This window comes from Pomacea canaliculata, linkage group LG5 (genome assembly GCF_003073045.1).
Source record: "Pomacea canaliculata isolate SZHN2017 linkage group LG5, ASM307304v1, whole genome shotgun sequence".
Lineage (NCBI taxonomy): Eukaryota > Metazoa > Mollusca > Gastropoda > Architaenioglossa > Ampullariidae > Pomacea > Pomacea canaliculata.
Window position 1 is genome coordinate 23,972,436 of NC_037594.1, and position 21,275 is coordinate 23,993,710.

The 21,275-nt window shown below is 42.0% G+C and overlaps 1 protein-coding gene across 1 annotated transcript; it reads right to left on the reverse strand.

Annotated features, from left to right (window-relative positions):
- Nucleotides 1-6,048: 6,048 nt before the first annotated feature.
- Nucleotides 6,049-20,167, reverse strand: LOC112564868 (sideroflexin-5-like). The gene is given in 14 exon segments (XM_025239953.1): nt 6,049-8,163; nt 14,200-14,317; nt 14,522-14,595; nt 14,685-14,692; nt 14,790-14,909; nt 15,350-15,440; nt 15,829-15,898; nt 16,197-16,303; nt 16,879-16,904; nt 17,767-17,821; nt 18,157-18,261; nt 18,630-18,677; nt 18,679-18,699; nt 19,574-20,167. Coding segments are annotated over 14 exon segments (1,002 nt in total). The 5' UTR covers nt 19,655-20,167; the 3' UTR covers nt 6,049-8,085.
- Nucleotides 20,168-21,275: the final 1,108 nt, after the last annotated feature.

Here is a 21,275-nt window from a genome sequence, read left to right on the forward strand (position 1 = left end):
CTTGGTCTGTAGGGACTGGCAAGATGTGTCAGTGCGTCCGTCTGTTTGTCAGACCACCTGCATGGCAGTCTGTAAGCGTATATTCATAATGTTGTTGCTAACTCTATGATTGATGACAAGCTTGAAGTGGCGTGGATGTGTGAATGTGTGCATGTGTGAATCAGGTGTGAATGGAATCACCTAGCTTCCTTAGGTTAAAGGACAACCCGAGCGTCTGCATGAGCTGACATCGAAGAGGAAAGATGTGATCCTCGGTAAAGAGAAACAGACCAGGACACAATGAGCTTTCATTGAATTTTCTCGCAGATTCCCTCTTAGAAATAGTTTACACGCAACAGAACTCTAATGTATAGGAGAGTAATGTTCCTGTCCTTTCCTAGTGGCAGGTGAGAATGCCAATGTTTGAAGGCTTAATCATGAAAATGAAGCATAATTATGTATTCACATTTTGAGAGTTATTGTTTTAAAATGAACTTAACCCGATCATACAGAAAAGATGCTGCACTAGTCCTTTAACAGCGGGAAAGGTATGAACAAATGTCATGAATTGTTATGTGAATAAAAAATTCTCATTGTTACCTGCGAAATTGAATACAACTACGACGCCATTATGCATCACTTTTGTGTCAGCACAGTAGACAGCAAGAAAGGAAAAAAAAAAGAAACAAGAATAATGTGCCAGCAACAAATGTATGAAAAAATTACTCGGCACATAAAACGGTTTTCGCCCCGACCGCATGCTGAGATGGAAAATAACAAAACGTAACAAACCAAAAGAAAAAAAAAAAAAAAAAATAAAAATTTGTAGTGCACCGTAATAATTCTGCCGTACGTCAAGCCAACAAGCTAATTAACATCAATACTGCCAGAAACACCCTCTCCACCATCCCACCCCACCCACCCATTCACCAGGGGGCAGCTGGTCTTCAACACACGGACTCTGTTGAAAATATGGCAGTTGACGGCCCTCGTGCGCTGTCTCGAGATGCGTCAAACAACGTCAGGATTGGTCCACGATATACTGGCGTGCCTTCCGCTGACGCCTGACCCCTGACGGCCGGACTTGACGCCAGTCACCCGGTGCGGTCGGCCGCCGGACACGCAGGGTGCCCCACCTCCAGCCGAGCATGGCGACCTGGCCACGTCCCCAAATAGCTGCATCAGGATGCATTAGCTCCCCGCATTTGCATCTTTTAAGGTTGTCCCCCCTGCTTTGTCCTCGTGATAGCGGCAACCAGTCCATCGTGGAGAGAGAGGAGGGGGTGTTGAGTGGGATGCTGGGATTGGGATTGGTTGATGTACGGACAGCTTCCCTGCAGCTCCACCCGATGTTTGATAAGCGCTCGGCACGAGTGGGAGTCTACGACAGCTGTGCCAGACATCGCCGATGCCACAACAGTCGTGGGGTGGGAGGGTTACCACCGATGGCCGGTCACCTGAACACTTGCTATTGTAGCAAAAAGTGTCCGACATTTTTTTTTTTTGAAATAAAAGAAATGGTGCACTCTCTAACCAGCGTACAAGCCTACATACATAAATTCTACCAACGAAAAAATGCACAGCGGCAGTTGACTATGTGGCGACCTTAGCATCTGACCGCCATCTTGGAAGTTCCGTCTCGCGTCACAGACCGCGCGCGATGTGAATGCTTTGAGGAGTGACCGAACAGATAAACTCCAGTGACCATGGTGATGTCTAGACAGATAAGATGGGCGATTGGCCTTCTCCGCTGCCCCTCGTGCAGAAACAGAAAACGGACTGTCAGTTTCTATTATTAAACCTGTCGAGATTTTCTTTCTTTTTTTACCTTCTTTCTCACTCATTCGTTCATTTTCCTTCCTTCTTTCTTTTTAGTAAATGTATGCGACAGAAGTGTCACGTCTTTCCTATTCACCCTTTACTTCAGGTGTGCCGGCGTTTTCAGCGCGTGCTTTCCCTGTCTCGAGAACACGCACGGGTGACCCCGAGTCCTCCGTGACCTAAAAGGGAAGAACGCGGAGGAAATGGACCCTAAATAACGGGCAGTTGTGCCGCGTCTACCACCCGTTCAAACGTCTGACCTCGGTATCGATGACGTCGTCTACCCTGGCTTGCACGTAGGGGTCGGTGTGTCAACCCTCGGCGGGCCTGGCTTATGCCCTCGGCACCATGTCCAGACTAAATTGATAACAGACTCCTAGGTCTCAGCTTTGCATCCTCATCCCCCTCTCATCCCTCATCTCTTTATTCAATTCCATCGGAGTCATTTGAACAGAACGATAACTGGGCAGACGCCGTTAAAACAAAAAAGAAAAAAAAAAAACCCACAACCACAACATCCACCACTTAGTGACCTCAGATGCCGTCAAGTGCAGTCGTGGTGGGGCATGTCGTAAAACCTTGTCGCACATGGAGCCTGGCGTGAGGTGGAGGTTAAGTAGTTGGGGAAGGCCCGGCGTCTTGTGTTTTATTGATGCTTAGTTAGTAAAGATGTCAATATCACAGCAGGCGCCGCCGCTGAAACTTTGCCAAAGAACGCCGACGTCTGTGTACAACCAGTCATGACCCCGCTCGCGCTTCAAAAGGTCACGGCGATGACGTAAAGATACTGGTCCAGAGAACTGGCCTTTACACTGAGGTAAAACAATCAGCTTCACGAAACAAGTCCATCTTTTTCTGCTACTCTATTGTCAAGAGAGAGAGGAGGAGAGAGAAGGAGATCGAGGTTGTTATGAAACAAGTATTAAAATGCCATAGCATTCAATAATGTTAAAGAGCGTTGATTAAGTTTTCATAATATGTATTATTTCGATAATAGTTAATGCTGTAGTACTTGAACTAATGTCAGCAATGTTTTATGTGTGTATTGTGAATATGATGCATATGTATATCATATACTGTTGTAAAGAATTAAGTGATGGTCTGACAATAGGTCGGAGGATCGCTTCTCTCATCCGGTCAGTGATGTTGCATTACTTGTCTGCTCGTATGCGATGCCTGCGTGTCTGTTCTTTGCCGCAAAAGCCGACACGACGACAGTTTTGTCTACGTGCTTCTGTCTGGAAGCAGGCTTTGGCAAGTCTACCCTCGGTAACACTGCCTGTAGTTCCAGAAGCCTTGCCATGTCAAAATTACTCTATAAAACAATATTAATTACTAAGCAACTCCCCAAGCGCCTTCATGAAGCCTCGAAAGAGACCGCCCTTGATGAGTTAGGCATTGTCGATGAATTGTCTCGAATTTGATCATCAGTACACACCAGTCCCTCAACCGTGGTTGACCTGCGATCAAACGTGACTTGGACGTAGTCGTACTGGGAGGAGCTTGATTTGTTCACATTTTCATGCCTTCCATCCTTGTTTTTCAGATGGCATCTTTGGACCGCTAAAATGGCAGTTAGGATTTCTACGCAAATTCACTTGACTGTAAGAGTGGAAAATATATCTCTCTCTTATAAGACAATTCATACAGAATTTAATGCTGCTGCTGTGACAATTTTAAGAAGTACTGGGTTTCATTTTACTGCTTTGTAAAAGCATACATTTATTCATGAAGATAGTAAATCCTTCCCCCATCCCTAGTTAATCATTCGTTCGAATATTGCAGCACAGATACAAACTTGGAAATTTTAGTGCACGCGTGGGAATGAAAGAAAATATAATTGTAAAACAATGCCTATGCCCTATCTGCAACTTGCAGTTTAGATACAAATACTGACTAACCTTTTTTAAATAAATTTATTCGAACCAAGTTGATTGATAATTGTGTGCCGTTTTGCTCTATACTGTAATTATGTACTTTCTGCTTTATACTGCAATGTAAATGTTCGTACTGATGTATATATTAATTATAACATTTCTTATTTAAAATGGAAGCAGATAGTCAGAGTCAGTAACTGCCAGAAAAAAGAGTTTATCCTACTTTCTTAACCCAGTCCACTTCGATCTCGTCCTTCCTACTCACTTCTCTCTATGCTTCCGTGTGTGTGTGTGTGTGTGCACGTGCGCGCCTGTCTTTGTGGGAGGAAGATGGGAGAAAGGTGTGGGATACATGCACACGTGTACCTCAGTAAATGTGCATTCGTAAACGTGGGTCTACGTGCATGTATGCGCTTACAACATGAACAAAGTTGTGTTTGGTACTTGTCTTCCTCGTGTCGAGCGCTGGCCGCGCGCATAAAAGTGTCACAACGTTCCATTTACATCTGCGGACATCCACAGTTTGGGTTACATACAGTTTAACGGCCGCTTCCAAGTGGTAGGCGTGACGGAGAATTCAGTCATTAATGCTGCAGGATCATTCGTGAAACAATGAAAATAAATGTTTATAGTCGCAGGTTCACAACATCAGGCGGGAAGGGCAATTGTCAGTGTGCAAAGTGTGAGTCAGTTCATGTTTCGCAGCAGGGCACGAAGTTCAATGCACATTATTAAAGAAGAAAGTAGGCGAACAAACAAGGACTAAATCATTAACCTATTCTTTGTCGACTGATGCAATGCGGTGCGATCAGAATGTCGTACAGACATCTGGCTAACAGCCATGGTGGTCAATGTGGTTTGTGTATTGCTAGAAGAAGCAAGGTCCACATTTTGACCTGTAGGTGTTCCGTTTCCTCTACGATTCTCACCATCTTTAGAGTTGTCCACGTCTTCAGCCTGAAAATGAAACGCCACGAAGAGATAAGCAGCAGAAGGAAGAATGAAAGGCGGGAAGGAGGAGGAGAGGAGGAGGAAACAGATATGAGGGACGTACAAGAATCCAGACCATCACGTATTGCAATGCCGCAAGTGGCCAGGAAAGCATGTCCCTGTCGTAAAGAACGTACTGGGTAACACGGGACGGCAACGGAGAATCACGGAGCGCATAGTTGCTGCAGCTGCTGCTAGCGCCGCCTATGTCAGGGTTTTCGCGAGGCAACTATTGTGCTACGCGTGTTTGCGTCTCGACTGTTTGACGTTATCTGCCCCTGACTCCTCATCAACCACAAGTCTTCCGACCTACGACTGCATCGTCAGGAGTTACATCCACAATATTCCGTTTAGCGACGAAACACTCCAACATGCAAGAAACTGGACAGAGAGCAAAAGAAAAAAAAGAATTGAAGGGGAGACAATGCTTTATTGTAGAATGTTTGTTATTTTTAGCTTCTTGAGAAAAGTCTTGGAAAAAAGCCCCTAAGGAACCGAGGCTGCGTCCTGGAACACGGAAGATGGAGAGAAGACAGAGACGAGAACTTATTGTATGCCACGACAGGTAACTAGAGTGAGGAAGACTGGGGGATACAGGGTGGTGGGAGGGAGGGTAGATGGAGGTATAGCTCGGGTCGCAGCCAGAATCCATCACGTCTACTTCGTGGAACCGTCAGCGCTGGCGCTGCAGCTCCGGTATGCTGATTGGCTGATTGCGCGCGAGGCAAGGCATTGTGGGGCGCGCGCGGGGCTGCTGACGGCACTGACACCCCACATAAACCGCTCAGTCACCCGAGAGCCTCTAGAAAAACCAGCTGTTAACGGGACTTCGCTATCACTTGCATCGGAAAACACAGTCATTTGTAAGAAGAGAACATTGTTGTCGATGCGGAAAAAGAACGAGGGATGCTAGGAGGGAGGGGGAGGTGTACAATAATAGAAAATGGCGCCGGAGCTCCCGGCAACGTGTGCGCACCCTGTGACCTCTAGTGTGATGCTGAAGCACGGCAGTGATCAGATGAACACGAGCATCTATCCCCTCGTCTATCACAGTCTATTTATAACAGTTTAGACAATGTTTTAAAGTTAACTGCAAAGTTTTAATGCATTTTACAAGGGTAGTATTTTTAATTTATTATCACTACAGGTAAAGGTGTGTGCAAATATAGTTTTGAAAATGTTTTCACTGCCAAAGTTTTATAAACTTCCTGTGCACCTCCCACAACTTCTCTGTCCTACACCCTACACTAATATTGAGTTTTATATTGTACACAACATCAATTATTGTTTTGTGTGTCTCTGTGTTCACTTTCAGTCATCCCCTGTCAGTACATTCACATCATAATACACAGTATGGATGCACTGAAAAACAATAAATCAATTACTGTGTAAAATAAGTTTATTTTTCTTATCTGTATTTAAATGTTAAACATGAACAGTAATACCGTATTTTGTAGAGATAATGAACTTACAGCTTGCGGGAAAATAGGGAGTAGGGGAAAAAACTAAAAAAGAGAAAGAAAAAAACTTTAATGCAAGAAAGCAAGCTGTAGTAAGATTGTGCAACTCTCGTTATAAGCGACAAAACAAACCCCAAACATGCAAAAACATCAAAATAAAAAAGGCAAGAAAATTTGGAACCCTGTTGCTCGTCTACTTAAAAATTGTTGTTTGCCCACCAGGAGCGTTAGAAAACCGCCAACAGGCTAACCCTGATTAAAGAGACAAAACGGGGTAATAGCCTAGTCAAACGATTTTTAAAGAGGACTTTTATTAAAACAAAACAAAGCCTTTCACTACTTTTCGTCAGTAAACTGCAAACAGACAGATTATAAAAATATACTAAGTGTTTTCATCTCTCTGCAGTGGGTCGCTTGTGCTGTATTCTTGTACTTGGCATACCAAGGAACACTACAAGAATATATCACGTGGGTAAATCTCACTTACGGCAATCTTTTCCAACGGATGGGGTCACTCAGTACTTATGTCTCTGGGATTCTACTGTAAAGGTCAATGTCGATTACGTGATTACGTGATGTCGCCAGAGACAAGGCCACGTTCACCAAAAACAAATTTTTAATTTGTTTAAACCCGCGATTAGCTTTTAATGAAACCTTAAAACCAAAATTGTGAACTTCGTTCCATAAAGGTCATTGTTATGCTTGTGAAAAAAATGTTGCCTTTAAGGGATGTTTAGCCAGCAGGTTGAAAAAGCTTGCCTTTTGTTAAGAGTCAAAAACTAGAAACGACCTCTTGACCCCAGGACGTAACAGGATTGAAAAAAACGAACCACGTGATTACGAGTCGAACAGAGAAACGTCTCCACGACTTCACAGCGTGACCAGCCTCAGAAAACGGACTGTAAGAGGAGTCAAAAAAAAAAAAAAAAAATCCAACAAAGTTACATTCTGAGACAACAACTGTATGAAAACACGGACTGAAGTTAATAAAGAAACAGATAACATACTGTAAACAGTGGGACTCCTCTGCTTGCTGCAGAAAACATACTTTCAACAGTGTAATATCTCTGCTTGCTAAAGATAACATATAATAAATAGTAAAGTCTGTTTGTTACTGCTAACATACGGTAAATTATCTCAGTTACATATAACACAGCAGTTTACAATCTCTGTTTGTTACAGAGACAGAAAGGAGATGTCAAGTGATCGAAAAATCGTGCGCCATCTACTCGGAATGTCAAAACTGTGTTCTAACGTATACAAAAATAAACTTAACCTCTTTTATAAACTAATTATCACACCTGTTTATTCATTACAGAAAATAAAGGATGATTTGGGGAGATCCCGAGGAACTCGCGAAGAGACCCAAGCCAAACCAATGGTCACTAGCACATCACCGCAACATCAGACTTTGTAGGTCTCCGAAAAAGGAGGAGGGGATAGCAAAAAGATAATGAGACACTGCTTGTGCCAGTCACACTACCTGAGTGAGGTCCATGTGTATGATTTCTGTTTTGTGACTGCAGTTAAAAAGGCACACTGCATTTTCTGCATTTCAGCAAAAACGCTTTCGAAAAGGAAGCAGTTTAGTGCTTCCAAACAATGACAAATAAAAGACCAATTACAAAAAGTATATTTTATAGACTAAAAAATTTAATCTTTATTAAAAATGCTGATAAACAATTTTCGAAACTGTGGTGATAGTGATAATAACGATGATGAAAACGATAATAACGATGATGACAGATGGCGAAGACAAAAGCAACGACGATGACGAAGTGTGGGAGTCCTCGCAGTGACTGGGACCACCTCTGAAGATCATATTTTTGTGCTGAATTTTTGCTGTTAAACCACCACCACCACAACAAAATTATTTATCGTATTTGTAACTGGTCGAGTCATGCGCACCACGTCACGTGACCTCGCATCCACTTCCTGCCACGTCAGCAGGCGCCGTCTCACAGACCCTTGTTGTAATACACTTCTTCATCTGAGGTCAGCTCCTGCACCTCGGGCTCCAACGATTGTCTCTTGATCTGAAAAATGGTCGAGCATCCCAGTTTAAATAATTATCAGTCGCTTCAATTGCACTATTTTGTGTGCAGGTCTGATGCCAGATAACACGGGGAGATGAAAATAAATGTTGGGAAGCAGTATTCGTGAAGCAAGGCATTCTATAATTTTGTGTAAATGGCGAGCTGCAGTGGTGGCAATCGTCCCGCGTAAATGTGCATTGTCATGACGATGAAGGCCAATGTTGACGAGTAATTGATAACTTTAATGATACACTGGTCCAGTCGACCAGACAGACAGACATAGGCGGCCTCGTTCTTGTGCCTATCATTACAGTTTTGACGACGGCAGATTTATTACGAAGATGAAGGTCAATTATAAAGTAAAAGCACACGACTGCCGTAAACATATTTGATCTTTTAGGATAGGAAACGAACTCCCTGTCAATGTAAATATGATAGCTTTGATGGGTGATCCCTATACACACGGCAACAACATAGATGTGAAGGGAGTTCTGTAGCTACACGATAACAAAACTATAATGAAGATCGACTTTTTAAAGGGATTGTAAAAGTTTGTGATAAGGCTCTGGCGACGGTCAAACGTTTCAAAAATATATTTAGTTACAATTACAGAGCACGAGAGCGAACACAGGAGTAATAAAGGATTCGTTTCTCACTTAATTACCACTTATTAGCACTATTTCGGTTGCCGATGTTTATAAAACTTGAAAAAATCCAGTGACATAGACCATTGTGTCCTTCCGCCGAGTAACCACGATAGCTTCCTGAGATGATAAAGCAGACGAGTCTTATTGTGATGTCAGAGTCTTCTTGTGACGTCAGTCTTCTTGTGACGACAGTCTCTGACAGGAAGTGTCTGAGGTCATTGCGAAGATTTGACGTCATTTTACTCTATGACGCACTCTGTGTGTAAGGCTTGTAAGGCTCTGTCTGTCGGAAACTGATGAAAAGACAATTTTGAATCTTTTCCATCTTTTCGTGGCAATCGGGTGCAGCACATTCTCCAGGCATGGTTGTCACTATGGAAACCACACGTCATAGGGTCACGTGACGGAGAACGAGACTTCGTGGAAGCAAAAAAAGAGTCCCGTGTAATTTCTCTTACTAAACACAACATTCTACTAAAAACCTTCAACGTTTTCCACATGAACACACATGTAAATAGACGAGATTCACATTTATCCTACTCTTAACGCGATTCTAAGCAGTTTTATTTTGCTTTTAGAATCCCTTTAAGTTTGCACAGATATTAAGGAGCCAGCACTCGTAATCTTTACCAAAGAAACACGGACCAGTCTGGCCTCTGTCTTAAATCGCAAAAAATAAAAAAAAGTTCCAGAAGCGACACCCTTGCGAATCTGCGGTCATAAAACGGGTGAGCCGCCCTGACTGCGTCACACCAGGATTGCGAATCAGTGAAGGGGATGGAGTCGGAGGGCAAGAGGGGCTGAGAGCTGAAACTACTGATGCACCGATGTTTCTGCTCGCTTGGGCGGAAGGAAACTATGAGAATCCCGCCAAACAGCGCGGCCGCCAGGGGCGATAGTGCAAAACAAATGTGTCAAATTTGAAGGCAGGCGCGCCTTTAATGTGCCCAGCATTCCGCCCTTCTGTCAGCTGTCAGCCCCGGTTTCAGCAGCGCCGTTGCAGACGCCGGCATCGCGATGGCATCGTCCTCTGCAGCTTGTCTTTATTAGAGTTATCTTCTTCTTTTGTGAAAGGCGAAGGCGGGGGCAGTCAGTGCCGCAACAAACGTGTCACGTGGGAGCTGTGTCACGTGAGGGACGTGAGTCGGTCTCGGCACGAGCAGACGGTCCTCCCGCTCCATGCACCCACTCGCAGCCCCACTTTGCCCTACACACCACGTTGCCAAAAATGCGTTCGCGCGTTACGATGGTATTGACTCGGACATTTTCATGTTCCGAAACATAACAGACGAAATCAGTCTTCGTTCCTCCTGCAACAAGCCCACACCCCCTCCCAATCCGTCAAGGAGGGGGAAAAATACACTTTATTTCGGTTTCCTGCGCAAGGTGAAGAGTAGCCGTGCCCCGATGGTGATGATACGACAAGCGAGTGACAAAGCGAAGAGAGGGAGGGTAAGTAACGGGCCTGGCTGTAGGCAACTTGTCTATCACGGCCCGTAGTCATGAAGCAAGAGTAAGAACATCCATTGATGAATAAAACACAAAGTCAAGCACAAAGCACGTGACATACAAGCAATCACACTACTACCACAATAAACAGTACAAAACACAAACGACATAAGAAAATGAAAGAGGAAATAAATTCTACAGAATTTTAGAATTATTTGCTATTAACTTATCAAAACTCTTACATTTAACAAACATGGTCCCCGGGTATGTCTTTAATAAAGGAAGAATGTGGGTTAGCTCGCAAACATTTACCTATCCCACCCACTCCCCTCACCATCATCGCTCGTCTCAAACATCGCCAGACCTGGTGAATCATGGTTTTTACTGGAGTGGCCGTATATCGTTCTCTTTGAAAGCAACTTCATGATTGTCAGCTTTTAAGGCCATGTGATCCTTATATTTAAAAGCTCGAGTCTACATCAAACAGAATAAATGGAAATTTTTCGTACTATGACGTGCCAAAGGGCAAAGGTCAGCGTTGCTTGTTTACAGCTTCTTCCATTTTCTCTGGTTGGTTGTATCCATCTCAGTAAGTTACTGTTTCAATATAGACTAACATTTGTGCTTCATAGCAGAAGGGTAATAAAGGACCTATTATGCAAGAAGGTCAGTCTGGGTCTTTCCCGCGTAAAATAAATGAGGAAACGAAGATATAAGTATTGGTAATAAAGAGAGGAAGATAATAGGGTAATCATGCGAATTTGAGCATGAAGGAAAGAGCGAGCGTCAGAACGAATAAAACGAAGGAAAGGCGGTAGGGCTGCGATGTAGTAAATAAACTGTTCACCAATGAAGACGACAGGAGTCATGTTGAGGGGCCGGCTTGTCACCAATGAAGACAGCAGGGACTGTGTCGAGAGTTCGAATCTCGCAGTTTCTCTCAAGTGCTCATCATTATGTTTGCTCACCCACTCTCTGGAGAATGCCATGACAACAAATGAGTCGCCATGAATTCGGACGTTACTGCCATCAGTTACAGTACAACGTACAGAACTCGTATGTGTCTTGTCTATATTCCGTAATGGACGTTTCTCGGCAATCTACCTCCGTATCCTGTCCCCTCGACATGTCTCGGTCCCTGTACTGTACTATGTACATGTATCTGGTTCACTTCTGGTAAAAGAATACCAGTCGGGTGGCCACGTGAGGTCACTAGACATCACAGCTGAAAGTTGGCTGGCTCTAGTTCCAGTGAACCACATCGCGTTTAACCTCCCGGACTCCTCACGTGTTTCCACTCTGAGGGCCACACTCTAAGCTTGACGAAACGACATGCATCGCTGGCTCCAACAGTCACGCAGCCTGTGACCCTCCCGTTGACCTTCAAATTAAAAAAAAATGCATATTTCACACTTGCTTCCGCTGACGACGTGGCACGTCTGATCAACCTGTGGTCACTTATACCTGAACTAGGCAATCTACAACCCTACACCCCGAACAAAACAATCATATGATTTTCCAATATTCAAATAAATCTGTGCTGATAAGTAAAGAGATCCAGAACCGCCAATACACATTTAAAAAAACTAGTTTAACTCAATAAAGAGAAGTTAAGCGGGATGTGCATGACTCGGTGAATCCATTTTTATTATCAAGACTAAATACTTTCATTTAAGACTTCTTTACACGGTATGCACGTGCACAACACTCGCACACATGCGTTTACTCGCCTTCCACATACATATATACATATTAATTGCATGCAGTGGGACTGAGTGCAAGCAAATTATAAGCGACAGATATTGGTAAGAATAAAAGAGAGGAAGGTTAACAAAGATCAGAGAAGGAGATGAACCAGAAGAAAGAAAGACAGAAGTAATGTTGACGATGAAGTCAGTGCATATCGCCTTCTTAACGAGCAGAGTCAAATCGTATAAATAACTAGCAGTTCCCCAGGAAATGGAGTCATTTACATAGCATCAGATACCACACATGGCCACCAACACTTGTCACCAGGCTGTGGCACCATGCACAAGTCTGCGAGACGCGTTGCCAGGTATGCGAGTCTTCTCGCCACTCTCAGGCAATCGCTCGAGCAACGCACGTGCTGGAGGTAAGAGATGCTCTAACCACCAGACATTAGGCCTCGTCCACACGATGAGATTTATAGTTATTTGAGTGGTGGCCGTTGAAGTCCTCCAAAAGAAGGACGGGAAGCGGAAGTTGGGTCATGAGACCCTCAAGGTCCTGTGGGCAGAGAGAGAGAGGAGGATAGTTTTTGGCCCATAGTAACCTAGGCAGCAACAACCTGAAGAGTGGTATCTGGCTAAACAAAAGGTGAGAGCGGAGAAGAGAGTTCCACCTGAATGTACGAGTCCTGATGTAAACTCGATAGACTTTGAAGAAAAAGATGTAGAAAGCAGGAAAAAGTCTCCTGTTATAGAGATGCTAGGCATAGTTCTTTAAAAAGTTCTCAAAGTTCTTTAAAACAGACAGACGGACAGAGAAAAGAGTGTGAGAGGAGGTGTAAAAAGAATCCAATGACAGCTGGAGATACTTGCTCAGGTCTTCGTCACACACCAACCTTTCTCAACTCGTTCACAGGTTTTAACGCAAATACTTGCACACAAGTAGGATTAACACGAATAAAACATGATAAAAACGACCCTCTTCTCGGCTTAAAAAAAGACAATAAATATTTAGTAGTTAATGGTTCCCATGATATTTTGTCCCTTTCTCTTTATTGCTGAAAAATGTCGCGAGGATTATAGCTTTACCTGTCCATCTCTTGCCCTCCCCGACCTCCTCCCAACTTTTTTTGGCATAACTCAATTCGCTTTCCCCAACTGTCAACCCCCACTCCCCAATTCCGGCATTTTCATCTTCACATTCATATTTATGAATGTTCGAATAATCATCTTTATATGAGGAAGTGTCTTCGCAGTAATTAAAATATTTATTGATTGAATGACGAAAGGATGCTGTCCCCCTCTATCTTTATGTAATGAATTAGAATTGTATATAGCCATTGTGCTGTCACCCTTCGGTTAGAGGCCGATGGTCTAATCAATAAAATATTCAATTCTCTCTTTCTTAATACACCAAATGCTGATTGACTGTGTAAGGGGTAGGGTGGGACTAGTGTTTTACGCCGAACCAGAAAAAATAACAGCGTGCCTGAGACGAGAGCTGAACCCAGGACAGCCAGCCCTCACAATATTGGTGATAGCCCTCATTAACCCTGTAAGACAGTGTAAGACAAAGCTGTGTTTGTGGTAAACATCAGTAACACGAAGGAGAGGCTCTGCTGCTAGATGTCCACAGATGTGAAGGGACCTTAAAGACACAGCGGGAACAGTGCGCACGGGACGCAGGGTAATAAAACAAGGATGAACATAAACAACCAAGTTGTTTTCTTTCAATGACAATTTGTCTCCGTAAATGCCTCACAAGGGAAGACAAGCGTGGCGGGCGGGCCACACACCAGCAAGCACCCAAACGTTCTCTCCCCTATCTCGCCAGGCGCGAGGACCGCGCTACGCGACCAAAAGAAATGAGTCCGCGGATTCCTTCCACGGTCCGCGCTCTGCCACACATGTACAGCAGGACTAGAAACAACAATACGACGCTTGGCAAATGCCTTTCAATGCGACGGCAACGATAGAGTGCTGCCTGTCACAGCGTGCATGTATGTCAGCGTGAGGTTTGTGTGTGCGACTGGCGTGCGTGCATGTGGATAAGTGTCGGGAAGAGGGAGGAAGAGTCAAAAAGGAGAGGAGCTAGATACTGTAGAAAACACTTTGTTCTTTGTTGCAAAGTTTAAATAATTATTAATAACAGTTGTGTTTATTTATTCACCATGAGGTGTCTGAAGTGGTATCTGACTGTGGGCAGTGGGAAAGCGCGAGCATCGCAAGAACAGACCATGAGGTACACTCACATGAGACACCTGCGGGAAGAGGGCGATGGCTACCGGAAGTGCAAAGCCGAAGGCCAACGTGCACACCACGGAGTTGATGGGCAGGTGCATGCGCGGGTATGTCTTCAGAAACTTTGTCCTGCAATGTCACATAGAAAATTGGCGAGAAATCAGAAACAATTCTGTGCTCGCCCACACACTCCCATTTCCACTCACCGACACACATCCACCCGTCCACACACACACATCCACCAGCTCTCACACACACATCCACCCGCTCACACACACATCCACCCGCCCATATGCTCGCTCAACCCTCGTTCACTCGTGACAGTGAGCTTACTTCTCGAGAAAGCTCATGACGACAGGAGGAATGATAAGGATTGGTGCTGGCAGGAACATTCTAGTCAGGGCTGTCTCACCGAAGAGCCTGGAAAACAGAGCGAGGCTTTTACTGTCTGCACACTCTGACCCCACAGACCTTCACACCTCTCTGAGCATCGCACTTTCAGGACTCTTGCCAGACATGACATGACATGGTGTTAGCGATGACACAGCTATGCTGTTAGATAAGACAACAGGCATTGGGTGACATAGTCAGATGTAAATACTTACCTTCTTGGCGGCGGCCTTTGATGTGCCTATGACCCGTCCATTGCGGTCGAACACTTCGATGCCTTCGACAAGTTCGCTGTTGCGCATGAGCACCACGTTGCACGTGCTGGCCGTAGCTGAAAAGCACTCAGACATCTCAAATGTGACAATATGGAGACACCCTTTGTAAAACATATTCTCAAATGGTGACAGTATAATGGACAGTATAATGGACTCTGTCACACTTCGTCTCAAACTTTTCTGCTGCATGGCTAAGTATTGTGGATGTGTTCATTGTGTGTCAAAGTGTGTTTGTCATGTTAAATTTGAGAAGGTGCGATGTATGACAGAGAGTTTGAGTTGTGATACCTGACAAATAATGTCTGCCACTACTGTTAAGTTTGACTGACAATCAAGCTGTAGTGGGACTAGTGATCGTCGTTCACGACATAGATGGGAGGGCTCACACACCTCCTCACAAAGCTTGATCCTCCCGTTCAGTACACACATCATACAGCTCTCTCTCTCTATGTCTCTCGCGCCACTTGTACAGGTCTTCTTTCTGTGCATGACTTACCTACAGCAGGAAAAGGCACGAATCGCTGAATCAGCATTTTTGTAGTGTGACTGAAGGCACTTGCACGTCGTATAAGAAGACTAAGACCCGCCTGAAATAAATTAATCATTCAGAAATATGTTTATAAGTGTGATTTAATTAAGTGAACAAAATAAGGTTGGATACAATTTAACTGGTGCAGTAAAGGTATTTATGCATCTAACTAGGAAAGCTTACACACACAAAGATGGGAGGTGGGTTATGGATGACGACATAAGGAGCATGACCACTAAATTCATCTGTAGCAACTTCATATTTTAGTAAACAATTGTTTTTACAAAAATCATTAAGTATTTCTACAACTCACACTTGTTTATTTTATGATTCCACATGTCTCTTTTCTTTCATTTGGTGCTAAATGATCAATTATAAATTACCAGGAGCAGCAACGAGAAAATATCATCAATGAAATCAATCTTCATTTTTTAAAGGGTACTTACTGCTATGGATACTGCACTGGTGACAGCACCAACATAACCCATGACAAACCGCTTTAGTTGGTGTGGGCTAAAACAACAGTATGTAAAGATTACTGTCAGTTCATGAAAATAATATGTACTGCAATAAACAATGAAACAGAAAGAAGCTTCCTGCTCTTTAAATGATGGACAGAAGAAATCAAGTGCATGTTCGGATTGAAAAATAAAGAAGTACTTGGGATGTGATATGTTCAAAGTATTGTGTAGAATGTTATAACACCTGTACAGTGACATGAGAGAGCACTACCCATATCTCTAACAGAAGACAATTTTGCTAATTATGAAATTCTGGTACTAACAGAATGAATATGGGACTACAACTTACCTTGGAGGCATTTCTGTTTGCATAGTTAACACAAGCATTGTGAGACTGGTTCAGCCATTGCCATATTATTATCTGTCTCATAGTTGGGTTTGGAAGCAGCATACCAACCACCTGTCAGATGCAATTCACATTCACCTGACTTAAGCTTTTGTAGCTAACTCATAAAGACATTGAGTCTATTTTTTATAATTCGTAAATCCAAATTCCACTACCAAAACTATTAAAATTGATTAGTAATTTATTTATAAATTAAGGCTAATAAAATAAACTAATGAAACAAAGATTAATCACATATCAGGCTATAAAGGTACACTGTGTCTGAAATGGCAATTGTAGCTCAGCTTTTTCTTGGTCCCTTTACCCTTCCTATCAGAGAGTTTTCTGGTCACCGACCTCTGAAACTATCTTCTCTTATTTTGAGCACACTGAACACAATACTATGAAACTATTTCCCATTAACAGAATGATCCTAAAAGCTATTAATTTTGATCATTAAAAAATTAAATTAGAAATGAAATTAAAAAATTATCAAAAGAACCCCAAAATATTTATATCAACTAATGATTTTATAATGTAGACAGCAACATAACACATACATCTTATAAATGAAAACATAGGTTAGCACTTTCTTGCTGCTTGCTTTCTCTTACATTATGAAATATTTTTAAGAAGCAAATGGGACATACCATGGGGGTTCCAAAAGGGACAAATCCTGCAAAACAAAGTAATAGCCTAAATGCCAAAAGAAAGAAGTAACTGTGATAAGTTTTTCAATAGCTGCAGTCATCTGCACATGCAACTTTCATGTATAAATCTTATAATTTTAAGAGGGCTTACTCAAACACTCATTATAACTCTACAGGATTACCATCGCTAGCAGACAGATGAAACTGAAAGCACACTGGAAGCAAGTAACATTAAAGAAATAATGAAGGTTAAAGCAAACGTTATTCATAAAACTGATTGAAATGAATGTAAAATATGGTCTATAGTAATAATGTCTATAACAGGGGCAAGATAAGAAGTAGGTACAGCAAGGTATAATTATTACGTTAAAAAAGACTTTAAACTGCACTCAGATGCGTTGATTTGGAGAAAGATGATCCAATAAAACTGACTCAAGTTAATAATAACAAAAACTATATCTTTGCCTCTACAGGCAAGATAATGGTGCATTAGATATGCATGACATCCATGAGACAGTCTTAAAATAAATCCCAGATGTTGCAAATGGAGAAAGAAAGCAAAGGGAGGCTATACGATGATAAGGAAAGGGGAAAGAAGTTGGGGAAAAGGGCCGTAGCCAGGTTTTTCCTTTCAAAAAGGGATGAACATAAATATTAGTAATATATACAATCTGATGCAATATATACACTATTTATACATGCACACACAATCTGTAAAAAGGAAAAGAAGGTAGTGAAAGGTAGTTTAAAATAGTTTGCTACACACAGAAGTGTATACAATTTAAATAACTTTTTAATAAGAAAAATCTACAAAGTTAAAAAGTCTATTTTTTTTTAATCAACAAATGATAAATGCATAGCAAAATTATAACCAGAAGAAAAAAATACCTGACATTCTGAAGGGCATGAATATTTTCTCTCCTGTATCTGGATGGATAATAGCCTGCAAAAATAGAAGTATTAGAGAAACAGGATAAGAGCTCTATTGTCCAGATAACAGTATTGAATTTATTGAATAGATTGCTAGACAAATGTTTCATAAGCCTTTCTTTTCTAACACATGAATGGATAGATTTTTATCAAGAAAACTTTATCATTTAACTTGTATATAAAAGGAAGATTGTCGGTTGTATAGACTCTATTTATCAATTCTGTAATTCTACCGACTAGGAAGTTAATAGATTATCATGGGTAATATATTTTCCCCTGTAACTTCACAAAGATAGATTCTATCAATGCCAGCTTAGAAAAACATTGTTCCTTAATAGGACATCAAACCTGTTTTATCTTCTGTGCTTCCCATAATTCCTTGTCAGTGATGCCAGGTGGAAGAGTTCCATTTTTATAATCTTCTAGCAACTTTATGCTATACTCTAACTGTGCCTGATAGACATAAAAATAAATAGCACAGTTCCTCTCAAACACAAATACCTACAATCACTGATCAAACTATACACATCTTTCAATGTATCATTTTTTTTCAAGTGAACATGTATACTTCAAGCATTTTAAAAACCTTAGTTAAATTTAGAGATGGTCTATAAAGATCAAGAAGTGCATAAACATACTGCATATTCCCTTATCTGTGACCACAATGACCATCCTCTCTAAGCTGGTGTGTTAAAATTATTATAGATATATTTGTCATATATATATCAGAGAGGTTTGTCTGTGTGTGCACACACGTGAATGTGTGTGTATGCATTAGCATGTGCATATTCATACATGCATGCAAAAATGTTTTCAGATACCTTTGATGTAAACAAAGTTCTGGGGTCAATCACATCTAAAAAGTGCCTTCAGTCGCCCTTTGAAAGTTCCCTGTGCACAAAAGTTTAAAACAAGGTTTAATAAGTTGATTTACATATGACAAAATATATATCACTTGATAATTATTTTTACTTTTACAAGGATGTACACAAGAAGTTAACATATGAAACAGATTTTTAAAAATCAAGTAAATGAAAATATGAGTAAAATTATCTCTTAACATCCACTAGTTGATGCTGTTACTTAATGGTATGCAAAATGTAATTAAATGGCAACCACTGACACATGTAGCCAAGACTTTGTAACACTCACAACTCACTTTACCTGCACCATTCTCATGTTAACTTTCTCTACTATTTACAGATTAATCCTCTATATCTTCATCATTTTCATTGCATGCTCTGTACAATTCACTAGACTGAGAGACGAGAACTAATACCAATTTTTATCTAGTAAAGATCATTTGAAGTGGTTGACCATAAACTACATGTTCATGTAAGTGATAACAAATCATTTTAGTTTGGTGAAACTGGATGAAAGCGAACACTTTTTCGGAAGTTTACAAATTATACTCAATTGAATTTTTAAGAAAAAAAGATTAGGGAATAAATCTATTAGTTTAAGGAAAGTTGTACAGAAAACATCGTTCAGAATGCTAGAAACCACGAACTAATATCCATGTAGAAACGCACGCAGGCAAACGGGGGTAAACTCCAAAGGGAGCTAAGCGATAAGCATTATTAAGATATGATTTAAGTCCCTTGGATGTAGGATCGTGAAGACAGTGTCTTCAAAAATCAGTCACACGACTATAATCTATATGACAGCAAAAGAAATGAAAATGCTTTGTCAGACTGCATTCAACCTGGACACAACGCGATCACGAGACCAACAAATATAAAGTGGGTTTGTCAGGTTGGCTCACCTGATCGAAGCGAGGTTTGCCGAGTTGAAAAGGCGGATATGCATTTTCTGCACTAACTGGTGTTTTACTCGTGGCAGACATCTCTAGCTGCCGTACAGCACAGCTGACAACAATGTGTGACAGGAGTTGCCTAGTGTCGTGTCTGTGTCCTCGGAACGTGCGACCACAGGCGGGCGCTGTGGCTGGCCTTGAGCTCCGCAGCAAGGTCACATCCGGTTATCAAAACGTCGTCTGCTACTCCGCTGATTCATTGAGACTGTCACCAGCACGCTTCTGTGTCACAACGACACCACGCACAGAAGAGTACAGTGTCACGAAGAAGTTTTCTGACATATTTTTTGGTCATAAAGTAGGTCAGCAGCATTTATAAGCCTGAACTACAGCACAAATGGTAGGCTAGATTTTAAAAAAAAAAAAAAACCCACTCGCTGAAACAAAGTATTTCGAAAATATAAAAAAAATCCAGCAGTAGCTTTGTAATAAAATGATTTGTTGCCTACTCAAAGTGCAGAATAGACGTTATGAACCATTTCGACGGCAGAGATATAATATTTTTTCAAGTACTGCCATGTAACACAAACTTAGTATGCACACATTTACATACCCACTCACGCCCTTTGCTCCCCATAGCAGCACATGATCATATGTACACGAGTTGGACAGTCAGACAATGACTACACAGTTAAAAAAAGAACGTGAAAGACAAGAACCATGGACCTACATTTCCCAGTGTAAGCCCTGGAAACGGACGATGGCTGCAAGACGCCTGTGTGTGTGAGCCGTTTACGACAGATACAAAATGACTCAAGAGAATTAGAAGGAAGCAACATGAATGTTTAAGAATACAAGCAGCCGGTAGTAACAAAGGAAGAAGGTTGGGGCTGCTCTAGGTTCGTCGTGGTAGAAAAAGAATCGGTGGCCCATTCACCCGCCAAAGTCAATAAAACCAAGTGGCGGCCCATGATGTTTCATTACTGCAGAACATTATAATACAACATATAGGTTACTGCTTCGATTCTAACAACATCAATAAATACAGCGGACTAAATAACAAGAAACAGGAAGTTTTTTGATCACATTTGTCATCAGACGTGCCGTTGGTTTTTTTTTTCTGTTTTATATTCAATATAGATTGGCGTGGCGGCCCCTGTGATTTGCTGGTGCACAGTTTGCACATGCCTAAGGCCGTCCCTGATGGAGCACTAGCTTATGGTAAATACACTAACAAACAGGCAAAATAATAATGAATCCGTATGTCGCCGAGATGTCTCCTCTATGATCACACCCTGTTTTCTCCGTTCTCTCTCTCTCTGAGCGCGAGTGTGTATGCATGCGAGAGAGAGAGAGAGGGGATGTTGGGGGAGAGCTGTTCCCCCACCCCCCCAAAAAAAAAAAAAATTAAGTCTGCTTCGTTATAGCCTGTGGCCTGTGTAGTCTTTCGAACATCTGTTACGTTGATGAGCGCTAATGCAGGGAAATAAAACCAACAACAAAAGCAACAACAACTGAAAGGTCCGACAGGTATCTACACCCGCTTCTCTTATTATCCAAATTCCCCCAGCTTCCATCCGGCTGATGATTATGTACCCTTATGCAGAACCAACAAATTGGTTATTCCGGCTAGGCGAGAATTGAACGCCACTGTGTGTATGAATGTAGATACTGCGAGTTTAAATCATGATTGTACGAGGGTGTGGCAGAT